Source organism: Oncorhynchus nerka, linkage group LG14 (genome assembly GCF_034236695.1).
Source record: "Oncorhynchus nerka isolate Pitt River linkage group LG14, Oner_Uvic_2.0, whole genome shotgun sequence".
Lineage (NCBI taxonomy): Eukaryota > Metazoa > Chordata > Actinopteri > Salmoniformes > Salmonidae > Oncorhynchus > Oncorhynchus nerka.
Window position 1 is genome coordinate 23,116,827 of NC_088409.1, and position 22,752 is coordinate 23,139,578.

Here is a 22,752-nt window from a genome sequence, read left to right on the forward strand (position 1 = left end):
AGCTATATCAACACCCTTCTAGTGTAACAGGTCCATGTAGCCATGCCTAAACACACCTATATCAACACCCTTCTAGTGTAACAGGTCCATGGTCCAACACCCTTCTAGTGTAACAGGTCCATGTAGCCATGCCTAAACACAGCTATATCAACACCCTTCTGGTCAATGTAACAGGTCCATGTAGCCATGCCTAAACACAGCTATATCAACACCCTTCTAGTGTAACAGGTCCATGTAGCCATACCTAAACACACCTATATCAACACCCTTCTAGTGTAACAGGTCCATGTAGCCATGCCTAAACACAGCTATATCAACACCCTTCTAGACAATGTAACAGGTCCATGTAGCCATGCCTAAACACAGCTATATCAACACCTTTCTAGTGTAACAGGTCCATGTAGCCATGCCTAAACACAGCTATATCAACACCCTTCTAGTCAATGTAACAGGTCCATGTAGCCATGCCTAAACACAGCTATATCAACACCCTTCTAGTGTAACAGGTCCATGAAGCCATGCCTAAACACAGCTATATCAACACCCTTCTAGTGTAACAGGTCCATGAAGCCATGCCTAAACACAGCTATATCAACACCCTTCTGGTCAATGTAACAGGTCCATGTAGCCATGCCTAAACACAGCTATATCAACACCCTTCTAGTGTAACAGTTCCATGAAGCCATGTCTAAACACAGCTATGTCAACACCTTTCTAGTGTAACAGGTCCATGTAGCCATGCCTAAACACAGCTATATCAACACCCTTCTAGTCAATGTAACAGGTCCATGTAGCCATGCCTAAACACAGCTATATCAACACCCTTCTAGTGTAACAGGTCCATGTAGCCATGCCTAAACACAGCTATATCAACACCCTTCTAGTCAATGTAACAGGTCCATGTAGCCATGCCTAAACACAGATATATCAACACCCTTCTAGACAATGTAACAGGTCTATGTAGCCATGCCTAAACACAGCTATATCAACACCTTTCTAGTGTAACAGGTCCATGTAGCCATGCCTAAACACAGCTATATCAACACCCTTCTGGTCAATGTAACAGGTCCATGTAGCCATACCTAAACACAGCTATATCAACACCCTTCTAGTGTAACAGGTCCATGTAGCTAAGCCTAAACACAGCTATATCAACACCCTTCTAGACAATGTAACAGGTCCATGTAGCCATGCCTAAACACAGCTATATCAACACCTTTCTAGTGTAACAGGTCCATGAAGCCATGCCTAAACACAGCTATATCAACACCTTTCTAGTGTAACAGGTCCATGTAGCCATGCCTAAACACAGCTATATCAACACCCTTCTAGTCAATGTAACAGGTCCATGTAGCCATGCCTAAACACAGCTATATCAACACCCTTCTAGTGTAACAGGTCCATGAAGCCATGCCTAAACACAGCTATATCAACACCCTTCTGGTCAATGTAACAGGTCCATGTAGCCATGCCTAAACACAGCTATATCAACACCCTTCTAGTGTAACAGGTCCATGTAGCCATGCCTAAACACAGCTATATCAACACCCTTCTAGTGTAACAGGTCCATGTAGCCATGCCTAAACACAGCTATATCAACACCCTTCTAGTGTAACAGGTCCATGTAGCCATGCCTAAACACAGCTATATCAACACCCTTCTAGTGTAACAGGTCCATGTAGCCATGCCTAAACACAGCTATATCAACACCCTTCTAGTGTAACAGGTCCATGTAGCCATGCCTAAACACAGCTATATCAACACCCTTCTAGTCAATGTAACAGGTCCATGTAGCCATGCCTAAACACAGCTATATCAACACCCTTCTAGTGTAACAGGTCCATGTAGCCATGCCTAAACACAGCTATATCAACACCCTTCTAGTGTAACAGGTCCATGTAGCCATGCCTAAACACAGCTATATCAACACCCTTCTAGTCAATGTAACAGGTCCATGTAGCCATGTCTAAACACAGCTATATCAACACCCTTCTAGTGTAACAGGTCCATGTAGCCATGCCTAAACACAGCTATATCAACACCCTTCTAGTGTAACAGGTCCATGAAGCCATGCCTAAACACAGCTATATTCAACACCCTTCTAGTGTAACAGGTCCATGAAGCCATGCCTAAACACAGCTATATCAACACCTTCTAGTGTAACAGGTCCATGTAGCCATGCCTAAACACAGCTATATCAACACCCTTCTAGTCAATGTAACAGGTCCATGTAGCCATGTCTAAACACAGCTATATCAACACCCTTCTAGTGTAACAGGTCCATGAAGCCATGCCTAAACACAGCTATATCAACACCCTTCTAGTGTAACAGGTCCATGAAGCCATGCCTAAACACAGCTATATCAACACCCTTCTAGTGTAACAGGTCCATGTAGCCATACCTAAACACACCTATATCAACACCCTTCTAGTGTAACAGGTCCATGTAGCCATGCCTAAACACAGCTATATCAACACCCTTCTAGTGTAACAGGTCCATGTAGCCATGCCTAAACACAGCTATATCAACACCCTTCTGGTCAATGTAACAGGTCCATGTAGCCATGCCTAAACACAGCTATATCAACACCCTTCTAGTGTAACAGGTCCATGTAGCCATACCTAAACACACCTATATCAACACCCTTCTAGTGTAACAGGTCCATGTAGCCATGCCTAAACACAGCTATATCAACACCCTTCTAGACAATGTAACAGGTCCATGTAGCCATGCCTAAACACAGCTATATCAACACCTTTCTAGTGTAACAGGTCCATGTAGCCATGCCTAAACACAGCTATATCAACACCCTTCTAGTCAATGTAACAGGTCCATGTAGCCATGCCTAAACACAGCTATATCAACACCCTTCTAGTGTAACAGGTCCATGAAGCCATGCCTAAACACAGCTATATCAACACCCTTCTAGTGTAACAGGTCCATGAAGCCATGCCTAAACACAGCTATATCAACACCCTTCTGGTCAATGTAACAGGTCCATGTAGCCATGCCTAAACACAGCTATATCAACACCCTTCTAGTGTAACAGGTCCATGTAGCCATGCCTAAACACAGCTAATACAACACCCTTCTAGTGTAACAGGTCCATGTAGCCATGCCTAAACACAGCTATATCAACACCCTTCTAGTGTAACAGGTCCATGTAGCCATGCCTAAACACAGCTATATCAACACCCTTCTAGTGTAACAGGTCCATGTAGCCATGTCTAAACACAGCTATATCAACACCCTTCTAGTGTAACAGGTCCATGTAGCCATGCCTAAACACAGCTATATCAACACCCTTCTGGTCAATGTAACAGGTCCATGTAGCCATGCCTAAACACAGCTATATCAACACCCTTCTAGTGTAACAGGTCCATGTAGCCATGCCTAAACACAGCTATATCAACACCCTTCTGGTCAATGTAACAGGTCCATGTAGCCATGCCTAAACACAGCTATATCAACACCCTTCTAGTGTAACAGGTCCATGTAGCCATGCCTAAACACAGCTATATCAACACCCTTCTTGTCAATGTAACGGGTCCATGTAGCCATGCCTAAACACAGCTATATCAACACCCTTCTAGTGTAACAGGTCCATGAAGCCATGTCTAAACACAGCTATGTCAACACCTTTCTAGTGTAACAGGTCCATGTAGCCATGCCTAAACACAGCTATATCAACACCCTTCTAGTCAATGTAACAGGTCCATGTAGCCATGCCTAAACACAGCTATATCAACACCCTTCTAGTGTAACAGGTCCATGTAGCCATGCCTAAACACAGCTATATCAACACCCTTCTAGTCAATGTAACAGGTCCATGTAGCCATGCCTAAACACAGCTATATCAACACCCTTCTAGTGTAACAGGTCCATGAAGCCATGCCTAAACACAGCTATATCAACACCCTTCTAGTGTAACAGGTCCATGAAGCCATGCCTAAACACAGCTATATCAACACCCTTCTGGTCAATGTAACAGGTCCATGTAGCCATGCCTAAACACAGCTATATCAACACCCTTCTAGTGTAACAGGTCCATGTAGCCATGCCTAAACACAGCTAATACAACACCCTTCTAGTGTAACAGGTCCATGTAGCCATGCCTAAACACAGCTATATCAACACCCTTCTAGTGTAACAGGTCCATGTAGCCATGCCTAAACACAGCTATATCAACACCCTTCTAGTGTAACAGGTCCATGTAGCCATGCCTAAACACAGCTATATCAACACCCTTCTAGTGTAACAGGTCCATGTAGCCATGCCTAAACACAGCTATATCAACACCCTTCTCGTCAATGTAACAGGTCCATGTAGCCATGTCTAAACACAGCTATATCAACACCCTTCTAGTGTAACAGGTCCATGTAGCCATGCCTAAACACAGCTATATCAACACCCTTCTAGTCAATGTAACAGGTCCATGTAGCCATGTCTAAACACAGCTATATCAACACCCTTCTAGTGTAACAGGTCCATGAAGCCATGCCTAAACACAGCTATATCAACACCCTTCTAGTGTAACAGGTCCATGTAGCCATGCCTAAACACAGCTATATCAACACCCTTCTAGTGTAACAGGTCCATGAAGCCATGTCTAAACACAGCTATGTCAACACCTTTCTAGTGTAACAGGTCCATGTAGCCATGCCTAAACACAGCTATATCAACACCCTTCTAGTCAATGTAACAGGTCCATGTAGCCATGTCTAAACACAGCTATATCAACACCCTTCTGGTCAATGTAACAGGTCCATGTAGCCATACCTAAACACAGCTATACCAACACCCTTCTAGTGTAACAGGTCCATGTAGCTAAGCCTAAACACAGCTATATCAACACATTTACATTTACATTTAAGTCATTTAGCAGACGCTCTTATCCAGAGCGACTTACAACACCCTTCTAGTGTAACAGGTCCATGTAGCTAGCTAAGCCTAAACACAGCTATATCAACACCCTTCTGGTCAATGTAACAGGTCCATGTAGCCATGCCTAAACACAGCTATATCAACACCCTTCTAGTGTAACAGGTCCATGAAGCCATGCCTAAACACAGCTATATCAACACCCTTCTAGTGTAACAGGTCCATGTAGCCACACCTAAACACAGCTATATCAACACCCTTCTAGTGTAACAGGTCCATGTAGCCATGCCTAAACACAGCTATATCAACACCCTTCTGGTCAATGTAACAGGTCCATGTAGCCATGCCTAAACACAGCTATATCAACACCCTTCTAGTGTAACAGGTCCATGTAGCCATACCTAAACACACCTATATCAACACCCTTCTAGTGTAACAGGTCCATGTAGCCATGCCTAAACACAGCTATATCAACACCCTTCTAGTGTAACAGGTCCATGTAGCCATGCCTAAACACAGCTATATCAACACCCTTCTGGTCAATGTAACAGGTCCATGTAGCCATGCCTAAACACAGCTATATCAACACCCTTCTAGTGTAACAGGTCCATGTAGCTAAGCCTAAACACAGCTATATCAACACCCTTCTAGTGTAACAGGTCCATGTAGCTAGCTAAGCCTAAACACAGCTATATCAACACCCTTCTGGTCAATGTAACAGGTCCATGTAGCCATGCCTAAACACAGCTATATCAACACCCTTCTAGTGTAACAGGTCCATGTAGCCATGCCTAAACACAGCTATATCAACACCCTTCTAGTCAATGTAACGGGTCCATGTAGCCATGCCTAAACACAGCTATATCAACACCCTTCTAGTGTAACAGGTCCATGTAGCCATGCCTAAACACAGCTAATACAACACCCTTCTAGTGTAACAGGTCCATGTAGCCATGCCTAAACACAGCTATATCAACACCCTTCTAGTGTAACAGGTCCATGTAGCCATGCCTAAACACAGCTATATCAACACCCTTCTAGTGTAACAGGTCCATGTAGCCATGCCTAAACACAGCTATATCAACACCCTTCTAGTGTAACAGGTCCATGTAGCCATGCCTAAACACAGCTATATCAACACCATTCTGGTCAATGTAACAGGTCCATGTAGCCATGTCTAAACACAGCTATATCAACACCCTTCTAGTGTAACAGGTCCATGTAGCCATGCCTAAACACAGCTATATCAACACCCTTCTAGTCAATGTAACAGGTCCATGTAGCCATGTCTAAACACAGCTATATCAACACCCTTCTAGTGTAACAGGTCCATGAAGCCATGCCTAAACACAGCTATATCAACACCCTTATAGTGTAACAGGTCCATGTAGCCATGCCTAAACACAGCTATATCAACACCCTTCTGGTCAATGTAACAGGTCCATGTAGCCATACCTAAACACAGCTATATCAACACCCTTCTAGTGTAACAGGTCCATGTAGCTAAGCCTAAACACAGCTATATCAACACCCTTCTAGTGTAACAGGTCCATGTAGCTAGCTAAGCCTAAACACAGCTATATCAACACCCTTCTGGTCAATGTAACAGGTCCATGTAGCCATGCCTAAACACAGCTATATCAACACCCTTCTAGTGTAACAGGTCCATGAAGCCATGCCTAAACACAGCTATATCAACACCCTTCTAGTGTAACAGGTCCATGTAGCCACACCTAAACACAGCTATATCAACACCCTTCTAGTGTAACAGGTCCATGTAGCCATGCCTAAACACAGCTATATCAACACCCTTCTGGTCAATGTAACAGGTCCATGTAGCCATGCCTAAACACAGCTATATCAACACCCTTCTAGTGTAACAGGTCCATGTAGCCATACCTAAACACACCTATATCAACACCCTTCTAGTGTAACAGGTCCATGTAGCCATGCCTAAACACAGCTATATCAACACCCTTCTAGTGTAACAGGTCCATGTAGCCATGCCTAAACACAGCTATATCAACACCCTTCTGGTCAATGTAACAGGTCCATGTAGCCATGCCTAAACACAGCTATATCAACACCCTTCTAGTGTAACAGGTCCATGTAAGCCTAAACACAGCTATATCAACACCCTTCTAGTGTAACAGGTCCAAACAAACAGCTATATCAACACCCTTCTGGTCAATGTAACAGGTCCATGTAGCCATGCCTAAACACAGCTATATCAACACCCTTCTAGTGTAACAGGTCCATGTAGCCATGCCTAAACACAGCTATATCAACACCCTTCTAGTCAATGTAACGGGTCCATGTAGCCATGCCTAAACACAGCTATATCAACACCCTTCTAGTGTAACAGGTCCATGAAGCCATGTCTAAACACAGCTATGTCAACACCTTTCTAGTGTAACAGGTCCATGTAGCCATGCCTAAACACAGCTATATCAACACCCTTCTAGTCAATGTAACAGGTCCATGTAGCCATGCCTAAACACAGCTATATCAACACCCTTCTAGTGTAACAGGTCCATGTAGCCATGCCTAAACACAGCTATATCAACACCCTTCTAGTGTAACAGGTCCATGTAGCCATGCCTAAACACAGCTATATCAACACCCTTCTAGTGTAACAGGTCCATGTAGCCATGCCTAAACACAGCTATATCAACACCCTTCTAGTCAATGTAACAGGTCCATGTAGCCATGTCTAAACACAGCTATATCAACACCCTTCTAGTGTAACAGGTCCATGAAGCCATGCCTAAACACAGCTATATCAACACCCTTATAGTGTAACAGGTCCATGTAGCCATGCCTAAACACAGCTATATCAACACCCTTCTAGTCAATGTAACAGGTCCATGTAGCCATGCCTAAACACAGCTATATCAACACCCTTCTAGTGTAACAGGTCCATGTAGCCATGCCTAAACACAGCTATATCAACACCCTTCTAGTGTAACAGGTCCATGAAGCCATGTCTAAACACAGCTATGTCAACACCTTTCTAGTGTAACAGGTCCATGTAGCCATGCCTAAACACAGCTATATCAACACCCTTCTAGTAAATGTAACAGGTCCATGTAGCCATGCCTAAACACAGCTATATCAACACCCTTCTAGTGTAACAGGTCCATGAAGCCATGCCTAAACACAGCTATATCAACACCCTTCTAGTGTAACAGGTCCATGAAGCCATGCCTAAACACAGCTATATCAACACCCTTCTAGTGTAACAGGTCCATGTAGCCATGCCTAAACACAGCTATATCAACACCCTTCTAGTGTAACAGGTCCATGAAGCCATGCCTAAACACAGCTATATCAACACCCTTCTAGTGTAACAGGTCCATGTAGCCATACCTAAACACAGCTATATCAACACCCTTCTAGTGTAACAGGTCCATGTAGCCATGCCTAAACACAGCTATATCAACACCCTTCTAGTGTAACAGGTCCATGTAGCCACACCTAAACACAGCTATATCAACACCCTTCTAGTGTAACAGGTCCATGTAGCCATGCCTAAACACAGCTATATCAACACCCTTCTGGTCAATGTAACAGGTCCATGTAGCCATGCCTAAACACAGCTATATCAACACCCTTCTAGTGTAACAGGTCCATGTAGCCATACCTAAACACACCTATATCAACACCCTTCTAGTGTAACAGGTCCATGTAGCCATGCCTAAACACAGCTATATCAACACCCTTCTAGTGTAACAGGTCCATGTAGCCATGCCTAAACACAGCTATATCAACACCCTTCTGGTCAATGTAACAGGTCCATGTAGCCATGCCTAAACACAGCTATATCAACACCCTTCTAGTGTAACAGGTCCATGTAGCTAAGCCTAAACACAGCTATATCAACACCCTTCTAGTGTAACAGGTCCATGTAGCTAGCTAAGCCTAAACACAGCTATATCAACACCCTTCTGGTCAATGTAACAGGTCCATGTAGCCATGCCTAAACACAGCTATATCAACACCCTTCTAGTGTAACAGGTCCATGTAGCCATGCCTAAACACAGCTATATCAACACCCTTCTAGTCAATGTAACGGGTCCATGTAGCCATGCCTAAACACAGCTATATCAACACCCTTCTAGTGTAACAGGTCCATGTAGCCATGCCTAAACACAGCTAATACAACACCCTTCTAGTGTAACAGGTCCATGTAGCCATGCCTAAACACAGCTATATCAACACCCTTCTAGTGTAACAGGTCCATGTAGCCATGCCTAAACACAGCTATATCAACACCCTTCTAGTGTAACAGGTCCATGTAGCCATGCCTAAACACAGCTATATCAACACCCTTCTAGTGTAACAGGTCCATGTAGCCATGCCTAAACACAGCTATATCAACACCATTCTGGTCAATGTAACAGGTCCATGTAGCCATGTCTAAACACAGCTATATCAACACCCTTCTAGTGTAACAGGTCCATGTAGCCATGCCTAAACACAGCTATATCAACACCCTTCTAGTCAATGTAACAGGTCCATGTAGCCATGTCTAAACACAGCTATATCAACACCCTTCTAGTGTAACAGGTCCATGAAGCCATGCCTAAACACAGCTATATCAACACCCTTATAGTGTAACAGGTCCATGTAGCCATGCCTAAACACAGCTATATCAACACCCTTCTGGTCAATGTAACAGGTCCATGTAGCCATACCTAAACACAGCTATATCAACACCCTTCTAGTGTAACAGGTCCATGTAGCTAAGCCTAAACACAGCTATATCAACACCCTTCTAGTGTAACAGGTCCATGTAGCTAGCTAAGCCTAAACACAGCTATATCAACACCCTTCTGGTCAATGTAACAGGTCCATGTAGCCATGCCTAAACACAGCTATATCAACACCCTTCTAGTGTAACAGGTCCATGAAGCAATGCCTAAACACAGCTATATCAACACCCTTCTAGTGTAACAGGTCCATGTAGCCACACCTAAACACAGCTATATCAACACCCTTCTAGTGTAACAGGTCCATGTAGCCATGCCTAAACACAGCTATATCAACACCCTTCTGGTCAATGTAACAGGTCCATGTAGCCATGCCTAAACACAGCTATATCAACACCCTTCTAGTGTAACAGGTCCATGTAGCCATACCTAAACACACCTATATCAACACCCTTCTAGTGTAACAGGTCCATGTAGCCATGCCTAAACACAGCTATATCAACACCCTTCTAGTGTAACAGGTCCATGTAGCCATGCCTAAACACAGCTATATCAACACCCTTCTGGTCAATGTAACAGGTCCATGTAGCCATGCCTAAACACAGCTATATCAACACCCTTCTAGTGTAACAGGTCCATGTAGCTAGCTAAGCCTAAACACAGCTATATCAACACCCTTCTGGTCAATGTAACAGGTCCATGTAGCCATGCCTAAACACAGCTATATCAACACCCTTCTAGTGTAACAGGTCCATGAAGCCATGTCTAAACACAGCTATGTCAACACCTTTCTAGTGTAACAGGTCCATGTAGCCATGCCTAAACACAGCTATATCAACACCCTTCTAGTCAATGTAACAGGTCCATGTAGCCATGCCTAAACACAGCTATATCAACACCCTTCTAGTGTAACAGGTCCATGTAGCCATGCCTAAACACAGCTATATCAACACCCTTCTAGTGTAACAGGTCCATGTAGCCATGCCTAAACACAGCTATATCAACACCCTTCTAGTGTAACAGGTCCATGTAGCCATGCCTAAACACAGCTATATCAACACCCTTCTAGTGTAACAGGTCCATGTAGCCATGCCTAAACACAGCTATATCAACACCCTTCTGGTCAATGTAACAGGTCCATGTAGCCATGTCTAAACACAGCTATATCAACACCCTTCTAGTGTAACAGGTCCATGAAGCCATGCCTAAACACAGCTATATCAACACCCTTCTAGTCAATGTAACAGGTCCATGTAGCCATGTCTAAACACAGCTATATCAACACCCTTCTAGTGTAACAGGTCCATGAAGCCATGCCTAAACACAGCTATATCAACACCCTTATAGTGTAACAGGTCCATGTAGCCATGCCTAAACACAGCTATATCAACACCCTTCTAGTCAATGTAACAGGTCCATGTAGTCATGCCTAAACACAGCTATATCAACACCCTTCTAGTGTAACAGGTCCATGTAGCCATGCCTAAACACAGCTATATCAACACCCTTCTAGTGTAACAGGTCCATGAAGCCATGTCTAAACACAGCTATGTCAACACCTTTCTAGTGTAACAGGTCCATGTAGCCATGCCTAAACACAGCTATATCAACACCCTTCTAGTAAATGTAACAGGTCCATGTAGCCATGCCTAAACACAGCTATATCAACACCCTTCTAGTGTAACAGGTCCATGAAGCCATGCCTAAACACAGCTATATCAACACCCTTCTAGTGTAACAGGTCCATGAAGCCATGCCTAAACACAGCTATATCAACACCCTTCTAGTGTAACAGGTCCATGTAGCCATTTCTAAACACAGCTATATCAACACCCTTCTAGTGTAACAGGTCCATGAAGCCATGCCTAAACACAGCTATATCAACACCCTTCTAGTGTAACAGGTCCATGTAGCCATACCTAAACACAGCTATATCAACACCCTTCTAGTGTAACAGGTCCATGTAGCCATGCCTAAACACAGCTATATCAACACCCTTCTAGTGTAACAGGTCCATGTAGCCATGCCTAAACACAGCTATATCAACACCCTTCTGGTCAATGTAACAGGTCCATGTAGCCATACCTAAACACAGCTATATCAACACCCTTCTAGTGTAACAGGTCCATGTAGCTAAGCCTAAACACAGCTATATCAACACCCTTCTAGTGTAACAGGTCCATGTAGCTAGCTAAGCCTAAACACAGCTATATCAACACCCTTCTGGTCAATGTAACAGGTCCATGTAGCCATGCCTAAACACAGCTATATCAACACCCTTCTAGTGTAACAGGTCCATGAAGCCATGCCTAAACACAGCTATATCAACACCCTTCTAGTGTAACAGGTCCATGTAGCCACACCTAAACACAGCTATATCAACACCCTTCTAGTGTAACAGGTCCATGTAGCCATGCCTAAACACAGCTATATCAACACCCTTCTAGTGTAACAGGTCCATGTAGCCATGCCTAAACACAGCTATATCAACACCCTTCTGGTCAATGTAACAGGTCCATGTAGCCATGCCTAAACACAGCTATATCAACACCCTTCTAGTGTAACAGGTCCATGAAGCCATGCCTAAACACAGCTATATCAACACCCTTCTAGTGTAACAGGTCCATGTAGCCATACCTAAACACAGCTATATCAACACCCTTCTAGTGTAACAGGTCCATGTAGCTAAGCCTAAACACAGCTATATCAACACCCTTCTAGTGTAACAGGTCCATGTAGCTAGCTAAGCCTAAACACAGCTATATCAACACCCTTCTGGTCAATGTAACAGGTCCATGTAGCCATGCCTAAACACAGCTATATCAACACCCTTCTAGTGTAACAGGTCCATGAAGCCATGCCTAAACACAGCTATATCAACACCCTTCTAGTGTAACAGGTCCATGTAGCCACACCTAAACACAGCTATATCAACACCCTTCTAGTGTAACAGGTCCATGTAGCCATGCCTAAACACAGCTATATCAACACCCTTCTAGTGTAACAGGTCCATGTAGCCATGCCTAAACACAGCTATATCAACACCCTTCTGGTCAATGTAACAGGTCCATGTAGCCATGCCTAAACACAGCTATATCAACACCCTTCTAGTGTAACAGGTCCATGAAGCCATGCCTAAACACAGCTATATCAACACCCTTCTAGTGTAACAGGTTCATGTAGCCATGCCTAAACACAGCTATATCAACACCCTTCTAGTGTAACAGGTCCATGTAGCCATGCCTAAACACAGCTATATCAACACCCTTCTGGTCGATGTAACAGGTCCATGTTGCTGCTATCAATTGTGAGCAGCACCTTTACCATTGTATTCAGTCTGAACCCCAGAATAAGCAGAAGGAGGAAAGCATTACATAGGTGAAAGAAAAGTACACCACAACACAGTCTAGATGTTATCCAATCAGGAGCCCAACAAGTGAAGGAAGGTTGGATTTACAGCGATAAGATAGAGAGTTAAAAGTGTCTGAAGTTGAGGGACCATGGGGCATGAAAGGCATAGTGTGGAATAAGGGGTAGCTAGAGGGATGGTTGGCCATGGAATAAACATAAAAATGGGTTTTGTGGATTCAGCACACAAGCTCTAACAGGATAACTGATACATCCTAACAGGACTTTGTCAGGTAAAGACTGACTCAAAACTAAAAAGTACTGACAGTGACTCCTCTGTTTCACCACGCTCACCACCAGGCCCGCATAGCACCAAACGGCGGGCATCACAATCACCCGGAATCGCCAACTTCAATTGCCCCATGCTACACCACAAATCACTCCTTTTGATGGTGCACTGTTCCTAAGAGCAAAGAAAGAAACCAATCTTGACCCAAGTTGCATGACACTCCCGCTCCCCCTGGTCAGAAGAGACACAAACAAATATCACAAGTCCACTACAGGTTACCTTCACTGATTCAACTGCACCCAACTCCTTTCCCACCCACCCTGAAACCACAAATGTCACTCCTACTGGACCAGATTCTTCTTGATCATGACCATCGATGCCATACTGAGGCTCAGAGCTCTTCACCACACCTTCCACCTCATTTAACTCACTTCCATTTCTCACCTCCAGCACTCGGTCTGGCGCACGGCTCACTCTGTTTGCACTTGACACCACTCTCCTCCAGGTCTCACTCTGTTTGCACTTGACACCACTCTCCTCCAGGTCTCACTCTGTTTGCACTTGACACCAATCTTCTTTGACACCCCATGTCCATTTTTATCACCATCATCCTCAAATCCAACCTCTGCTTTCCTCATTTTCTTCAACCACTTCTTCCTCTTTTTCTCCCCTCCATTATTCCTCAGAAATCCACATGTGAATACCAATTAATGTAAAACCCACAATAGCAAAGAGGACTAAATAAGATTACATAACCTTGCCTACTAGCTATACTATTGATCTGCTGTCCAGAGTGCAACAGCAATCAATGCCTTCCCGCAGTAAATTAAATTGAAAGGAAGTCACGCTTCTTGCTTAGCAAGTACCACTTCCTCCTGATTCAGCCCATACCTGGAGTGAACTCGAGACCTCTGCCTTGCTGGCACACATGACCGCCCTCCTTAAGCATCTTATCAGTCAGCACCACGCGAAAAGCGAGTTATTCACTGGCGAAAGTGGGCACACCTCAAGCTGAGGAGTAAGTTTCACACATCCCCATGTGTTACATAAGCTCACTGTTGACTCAAGATATACTAATCAGTCAGTCTCTGAAACTTCTCAAAAAGCCAGCCCAAAATAATACAGCTAGCTAGGGTAGCTACAAGTCAAGTCGGCTACTTGAAGTAGACTACTCGCCCACAGACACAAACAAGCATTATCAAGAATTCCTAGCTTCACCATCTATATTACTTAGCTAGTTACAACTAGCAAGCTAGACTGTTGGTTTATACTGTAAAAGTCAAAGAAAGCTTCATTTGTTTTTTATCAATTTGTCATGCATTTAAATGGCTAGACAAATAGACCACTAATGTAGCCATGTAGGCATCTAGCCAGGCTAATGTTGCTAACTAGCTAGCTAGATAACAGGTATTGTGTCAATTTAAAACTTGCCCAGGACAGTTCACAGAATTGTCAATTGAAACAAATGTATTAATTACTGAATTGAGCTAACATTAGATAGTTAATCCAGAGATTCTTACCTTTGCCTCGTTTCGGCAGTCTAGTCTAGATCATCATCGCCCTGGTGGGTGATGCTAATCTTGAGACAGGCATTTGTAGTTCTGTATAATAGCCACAATAGCAGCTAATTAGCTATTCATTTTTTGGGGGGGTAAATACAGGCAATTATATTTATAAAAGTCACCTTGTTCAAGAGAGAATTACACAGTTATGAAAACGTCCCGCCAGGGTAAGTCTACACGAAACACAGACCTTATTTGAAGTGTTTCTAAAATCACCTATGAGAAAAATGTATGGTAAAAAAACTATTGGAACCATCTCTGTGTTTGACTGCTAGGTTTTATGGGTATTATGACTCGTACGATGGTACTCTATCGCCACATTCACATGCTAGTCGGAACTAGGAAATGTTTAAATTTCCAACTTGCTGATTCGTTGAACGCGGCAAGTGTATAACTACAACCAGTTAGCAAGTCAGACATTTCAGAGTTTCCTAGTTCCAACAAGGACATGAACGCGGCATATGCAACACACTTTGGAAGGTGTGACCCTATGGTGTCAATATCATCTCAAATGTATTTGTGAACTCACAGCATACATTTTGTATTTATGTATCATGATCAGTACAAATAAGTACCAATCCACAAATGTAAATCACCAATCCACAAATGTAAATCACCAATCCACAAATGTAAATCACCAATCCACAAATGTAAATCACCAATCCACAAATGTAAATCTCCAATCCACAAATGTAAATCACCAATCCACAAATGTAAATCACCAATCCACAAACGTAAATCACTTTCCACAAATGTAAATCCCCAATCCACAAATGTAAATCCCCAATCCACAAATGTAAATCACCAATCCACAAACGTAAATCACTTTCCACAAATGTAAATCACCAATCCACAAACGTAAATTACTTATCACAAATCTAAATCACTTTCCACAAATGCAGTTTACTATCCACAAACAAACATAAAAAGTTCCCACGCGTATAAAAAAAAGTTCTCACATGTAGAGAGAGGTGTCGTCGTAGAAAAAAGGTTCTCACATGTAGAGAGAGATGTGTCGTCGTAGAGAAAAAGGTTCTCACATGTAGAGAGAGATGTGTAGTCGTAGAAAAAAGGTTCTCACATGTAGAAAGAGATGTGTAGTCGTAGAAAAAAGGTTCTCACATGTAGAAAGAGATGTGTCGTCGTAGAAAAAAAGTTCTCACATGTAGAGAGAGATGTGTCGTCGTAGAAAAAAAGGTTCTCACATGTAGAGAGAGATGTGTCGTCGTAGAAAAATAGTTCTCAAGCATAAAAGGTGATTTGACGCCATAGAAAAAAGTTATCACACGTAGAAAGCGATGTGTCGTCGTAGAAAAAAGGTTTGTACCCATAGAAAGTGATTTCTATAAATCGCTGGCAGCCTCTCGTTTGGCCATGTTGATGCCTTTCAACGCTGCAGAAATGACACTATGGTAAACGTAATATGTTAACCATATATGTAGCCATAGCATGTCCAATGTAAATAATCAAAACCCCACCCCTAGATTACTCCATATTTGCAACACTATTGTGGTTAGTTAACCCTAACCTTAACCGCCCAAATAGTTGAATTAGCTGGAGAGTGTGATAACACCAATACTTTTGGCAAGATATTGATTCCATACATATCCTTCACATTTAGTGGTGCTATCACACTGGCCAGCTAATTCAACCATTTGGGTGATGAACGGGTGTACACCGCAATAGTGTTGCATATATAGAGTAAACTAGGGGTGGGGTTTTGATTATTTACATTGGACATGCTATCATCCGTTGGACATCCGCTTTCTAAGTGTGAGAACTTTTTTTCTACGACTACAAATCGTTTCTACACTTGAGAACCTTTTGTCTTTATGGCAGTCATTTTACTTAAGGCCTTTGGAAATGACCTGCATATCTGCAGTTATAAAACCATTCTAATGCAATATATTGATTTACAAATTCAAATAAAAACGTGTTTGTTTGTGGATAGTGATTGCATTTGTGGATAGCGATTTACATTTGTGGATAGCGATTTACATTTGTGGATAGGGATTTACATTTGTGGAAAGTGATTTACATTTGTGGAAAGTGATTTACATTTGTGGATAGCGATTTACATTTGTGGAAAGTGATTTACATTTGTGGAAAGTGATTTACATTTGTGGAAAGTGATTTACATTTGTGGATTGGTGATTTTGTTGGAACCCCTATTACTAGTCTGTTCAACCTCTCTTTTGTATCATCTGAGATTGCTAAAGATTGGAAAGCAGTCGCGGTCATCCCCCTCACTCTTGACCCAAACTGTTATAGACCTATATCCATTCTGCCCTGCCTTTCTAAAGTCTTCAAAATCCAAGTGAACAAACAGATCACCGACCATTTCGAATCCCACCGTACCTTGTCCACTATGCAATCTAGTTTCCGAGCTGGTTACAGGTGCACCTCAGCCATGCTCAAGGACCTAAACAATATCATAACCGCGATCGATAAAAGACAGTACTGTGCAGCCATCTTCATTGACCTGGCCAAGGCTCTCGACTCTGTCAATCACCGTATTCTTATCGGCAGACTCAACAGCCTTGGTTTCTCTAATGACTGCCTCGCCTGGTTCACTAACTACTTCTCAGATAGAGTTCAGTGTGTAAAATCAGAGGGCCTGTTGTCCGGACCTCTGGCAGTCTCTATGGGGGTGCCACAGGGTTCAATTCTCGGGCCGACTCTTTTCTCTGTATATTTCAATGATGTCGCTCTTGCTGCTGATGATTCTCTGATCCACCTCTACACAGATGACACCATTCTGTATACATCTGGCCCTTCTTTGGACACTGTTTTAACAAACCTCCAAACGAGCTTCAACGCCATACAACAATCCTCCAACTGCTCTTAAATGCTAGTAAAACTAATTGCATGCTCTTCAACCGATTGTTGCCCGCACCCGCACGCCCGACTAGCATCACTACTCTGGACGGTTCTGATTTAGAATATGTGGACAACTATAAATACCTAGGTCTCTGGCTAGACTGTAAACTCTCCTTCCTGACTCACATTAAGCATCTCAAATCCAAAGTTAAATCTAGAATTGGCTTCTTATTCCGCAACAAAGTCTCCTTCACTCATGCTGCCAAGCATCCCTCGTAAAACTGACCATCCGACCGATCTTGACTTCGGCGATGTCATTTACAAAATAGCCTCCAACACTCTACTCAGCTAATTTGATGCAGTCTATCACAGTGTCATCCGTTTTTTCACCAAAGTCCCATATACTACCCACCACCGCGACCTGTATGCTCTCATTGGCTGGTCCTCCCTACATATTCATCGCCAAACCCACTGGCTCCAGGTCATCTACAAGTCTCTGCTAGGTAAAGCTCCGCCTTATCTCAGCTCACTGGTCACCATAGCAACACCCACTTGTAGCACGCGCTCCAGCAGGTATATTTCACTGGTCATCCCCAAAGCCAACATCTCCTTTGGCCACCTTTCCTTCCAGTTCTCTGCTGCCAATGATTGTAATGAATTGCAAAAATCACTGAAGTTGGAGACTTATATCTCCCTCACTAACTTTAAGCATCCGCTGTCAGAGCAGCATACCGATCGCTGCAGCTGTACATAGCCCGTCTGTGAATAGCCCATCCAACCAACTACCTACCTCATCCCCATATTTATTTTTGTTTTTCTGCTCTTTTGCACACCAGTATATCTACTTGCACATCCTCATCTGCACATATATCACTCCAGTGTAAATTGCAAAATTGTAATTACTTCGCCACTATTGTGTCACACCCTGACCATAGTTTGCTTTGTATGTTTCTATGTTTTGTTTGGTCAGGGTGTGATCTGAGTGGGCATTCTATGTTGTGTGTCTAGTTTGTCTGTTTCTGTGTTTGGCCTGATATGGTTCTCAATCAGAGGCAGGTGTTAGTTATTGTCTCTGATTGGGAACCATATTTACGTAGCCTGTTTGGTGTTGGGGTTTGTGGGTGATTGTTCCTGTCTTTGTTACACCAGATAGGGCTGTTTTCGGTTTTTCACATTTCTTGTTTTGTATATTGTTAATTTATCATCTTCATTAATGATGTATCACAATAACCACGCTGCGTTTTGGTCCGCCTCTCCTTCAACAGAGGAATCCTGTGACAGAATCACCCACCACAACAGGACCAAGCGGCGTGGTGACAGGCAGCGGCAGCAGGAGCAGCGCGAGGAGTACTGGACATGGGAGGATGAGTTGGATGGTAAAGGACCCTGGGCACAGCCTGGAGAATATCGCCGCCCCAAAGAAGAGCTGGTGGCGGCGAAGAGCTGCCAGTCTGCATGGAGCTGCCAGAGATGCCAGTCTGCATGGAGCAGCCAGAGCCGCCAGTCTGCATGGAGCAGCCAGAGCCGCCAGTCTGCATGGAGCAGCCAGAGCCGCCAGTCTGCATGGAGCAGCCAGAGCCGCCAGTCTGCATGGAGCAGCCAGAGCCGCCAGTCTGCATGGAGCAGCCAGAGCGGCCAGTCAGCATGGAGCAGTCAGTGCCGCCAGTCAGCCAGGATCCGCCAGTGCCGCCAGTCAGCCAGGATCCGCCAGTCAGCCAGGATCCGCCTGTGCCGCCAGTCAGCCAGGATCTGCCAGAGCCGCCAGTCAGCCAGGATCTGCCAGAGCCGCCAGTCAGCCAGGATCTGCCAGAGTCGTCAGCCAGTACGGAGCTGCCCCTCTGTCCCGAGCTGCCCCTCTGTCCCGAGCTGCCCCTCTATCACAAGCTGCCCCTCTGTCCCGAGCTGCCCCTCAGTCCAGTGGGGTCATTTAGAAGGGTCGCCGTGATTAGGAGGCCACGGAAGCGGACAATGTGGGGGACAAAGACTATGATGAAGTGGGGGCCACTAAGACTATGGTGAAGTGGGGGGGGGGTACTGTCACACCCTGACCATAGTTTGCTTTGTATGTTTCTATGTTTTGTTTGGTCAGGGTGTGATCTGAGTGGGCATTCTATGTTGTGTGTCTAGTTTGTCTGTTTCTGTGTTTGGCCTGATATGGTTCTCAATCAGAGGCAGGTGTTAGTTATTGTCTCTGATTGGGAACCATATTTAGGTAGCCTGTTTGGTGTTGGGGTTTGTGGGTGATTGTTCCTGTCTTTGTGTTTGTTACACCAGATAGGGCTGTTTTCGGTTTTTCACATTTCTTGTTTTGTATATTGTTCATTTATCATCTTCATTAAAGATGTATCACAATAACCACGCTGCGTTTTGGTCCGCCTCTCCTTCAACAGAGGAATCCCGTGACATATTGGCCTATTTATTGCCTTACCTCCTTACTGCATTTGCACACACTGTATACAGATTTTTCTATTGTGTTATTGACTGTACGTTTGTTTATCCCATGTGTAACTCTGTGTTTTTGTCGCACTGCTTTGCTTTATCTTGACCAGGTCGCAGTTGTAAATGAGAACTTGTTCTCAACTGGCCTACCTGTTTAAATAAAGGTGAAATAAAATAAATGTTTTACATTTGTGGATTGGTACTTATTAGTACAGATAGTGATACACAAATACAAAATGCATGCTCTGAGTTCACAATACTTTTGGCATGATATTGATCCCATACATATCCTTCACATTTAGTGGTGCTATCACACTGGCCAGCTAATTCAACTATTTGGGTGATGAACGGGTCCGCAATAGTGTTGCATATATAGAGTAAACTAGGGGTGGGGTTTCGATTATTTACATTGGACATGCTATGGCTACATATATGGTTAACATATTACGTTTACCATAGTGTAATTTCTGCAGCATTGAAAGGCAGGCATCAACATGACCGAATGAGAGGCTGCCAGCGATTTAAAGAATTCGCTTATTATGGGTACAATTTTTTTTTCTACTACTACAAATCGCTTTCTACGCATGATAACTTTTTTTCTACGCGTGAAAACTTGTAGTCTTTATGGCGGTCATTTTACTTAAGATCCTTGGAAATTACCTGCAGGTATAAAACAAATTCTAATGCAATATATCGATTTACAAATCAATTGTGGATAGTGATTGTATTTGTGGATAGCAATTTACATTTGTGGAAAGTGATTTACATTTGTGGATTGGTACTTATTTGTACAGATCATAATACACGAATACAAAATGCATGCTGTGAGTTCACAATACATTTGGCATGATATTGATCTCATAGTGACCATCGACTTGAGAAAATGTATCCACTCAAACGAGCCCAGTATCTTGATGTTGCGGATGCGCAGTCGAGACTCACTCTAACCAGACGATGGGCGGGTTCCAGGGAGGGCAGTCTCTCGAGTCAAATCGGTTTTCGTGACTTGGTCGCTCCTCCTCTCTCCATCGTTTCTAGCAAGCTAGCTAGATAACTAGGAGAGCTACCTTGAAGTGTGGGAGACTCAAAGTGGATAAGGGGGAAACAGGCTGACGGAAAATGGCAGACATCGAGGGAGAGGGAATTCATTCGGTGGCACCTCCGTTAGTTCAGCCACCCTCTCGTAACTGCTCTGGTGTCAGCCCAACGCAGGGCACCGGCAGTTGCCAAACGGTGACTACCGTTACGTCAGGCCCGCGACTGGTGCGGATAGTCAAGTCTGACTCGGGATATGGCTTCAATGTCCGGGGACAGGTTAGCGAAGGAGGACAACTACGGAGCATCAACGGGGAATTGTATGCCCCGCTACAGCATGTTAGTGCTGTTTTACCGGGAGGTGCAGCGGACAGAGCCGGTATCTCGAAAGGGGACCGGATTCTGGAAGTGTAAGTAAGAGTTCGCTTGCTATCTGGTAGCTGCTAACTACATGCGTAAGCTATCTCAATGGTAGATATTTGGTCAAGGCAGGGAAAAACAAACAGACCACAGCAAAGTTAAAAAGGACGCTAATTGTCATGTCAGCTCCTCTGCACTGCAGTTGGTTCGTGCGACAAACGTGTTCTGCTGACCCAAATTTAAGCTCGCTAGCTAACGTTAACTCCATAATGCACAAGCTGTTGTCCTCGGCTCAGTGCAACGCCATAAACGACCATAGCAAGCAACGTTAAATTACATGTTTCACTTGACCTGGAGACTAGGTTAACAAAGCCTTGCTAACTCCTGCATCAGTCTGTGCTTGTGCCAGTCTTATCGGGAGTGTACAGGGCAGAAGAGCCGGTTCATCCCAATGAAAAGACGGTCTGTGTGAGAGCATGTGATCATTACGAATTCCAGTCACACTGACTCTCTGAACTTGGATACAAGCTAACTATATTAACACCAGCACACACACAGGTTCCTTCCTTCCCTGCACATCACGTTACCAGAAAAACAGCATCTGTCATTCTTATTAACAACAGAACCAGATGATGGAAAAATGCCCATTCAATGCGTGTGCACATTAATAGTCGGCTACTATTTTTACCTACTTGCCTTGATGATGATAATAGGTATTTTAATAGTGTGCCCAAACGCTTTCTATCTAGTCTCAATTAAATTGGGACTTAACATTTCCTAATTGTAATAGATCAACAATAGCCATAGTATGCCATCTGTGTCTGGATGATGATGCTGCAATATATAGAGTGCAGTGTGTCTGTCTGGTCTTTGCGACAGGTTTAGTATGCACAGGGGTAGCTAGCTTGGTGATGTTAGGTTCTGTTGCCATGGCAAGGAGCAGGCAGCATACAGCTCAGCATCAGTACCTGTGTGTGTGTGAGCGAGGGGGGTTGCTGGATACGGGATACATAGGGCTCATCTGATTGGATGTGCTCTCAGTAATTCTCTGTTTTGATTAGTTGGCTCACCGTTTGCTGCTTTATGATTGGGTGCCGTGCAGTAGCTTGGCAGTTTGTTGACTCCAATATTGGTGTGCGTGCACGGGTGGTTGCACGCCCATTGTATGTGTGTGTGTGTCTTGAGCAACACAATTATCTATGCCAGGGAGAGACACCTGCCCATGTGCTCCATATGCTCACACACAGCAGTCCCTCAGTGTTAGCTGCAGTGCTTGTAGAGCATTTCCACTGCTCTCCAAAATAC

General features: G+C 43.8%; 1 protein-coding gene across 1 annotated transcript in view; it reads left to right on the forward strand.

Moving 5' to 3' along the window:
- The first annotated feature begins 21,064 nt into the window (after positions 1–21,064).
- LOC115115001 (sorting nexin-27-like) overlaps positions 21,065–22,752 on the forward strand; it is a 52,859-nt gene continuing 51,171 nt past the window's right edge. Inside the window, exon 1 of the mRNA XM_065027786.1 lies at positions 21,065–21,497. Coding sequence (XP_064883858.1) covers positions 21,172–21,497 — 326 coding nt within the window. The 5' untranslated portion in view covers positions 21,065–21,171. The remainder of the gene's footprint in view (positions 21,498–22,752) is intronic.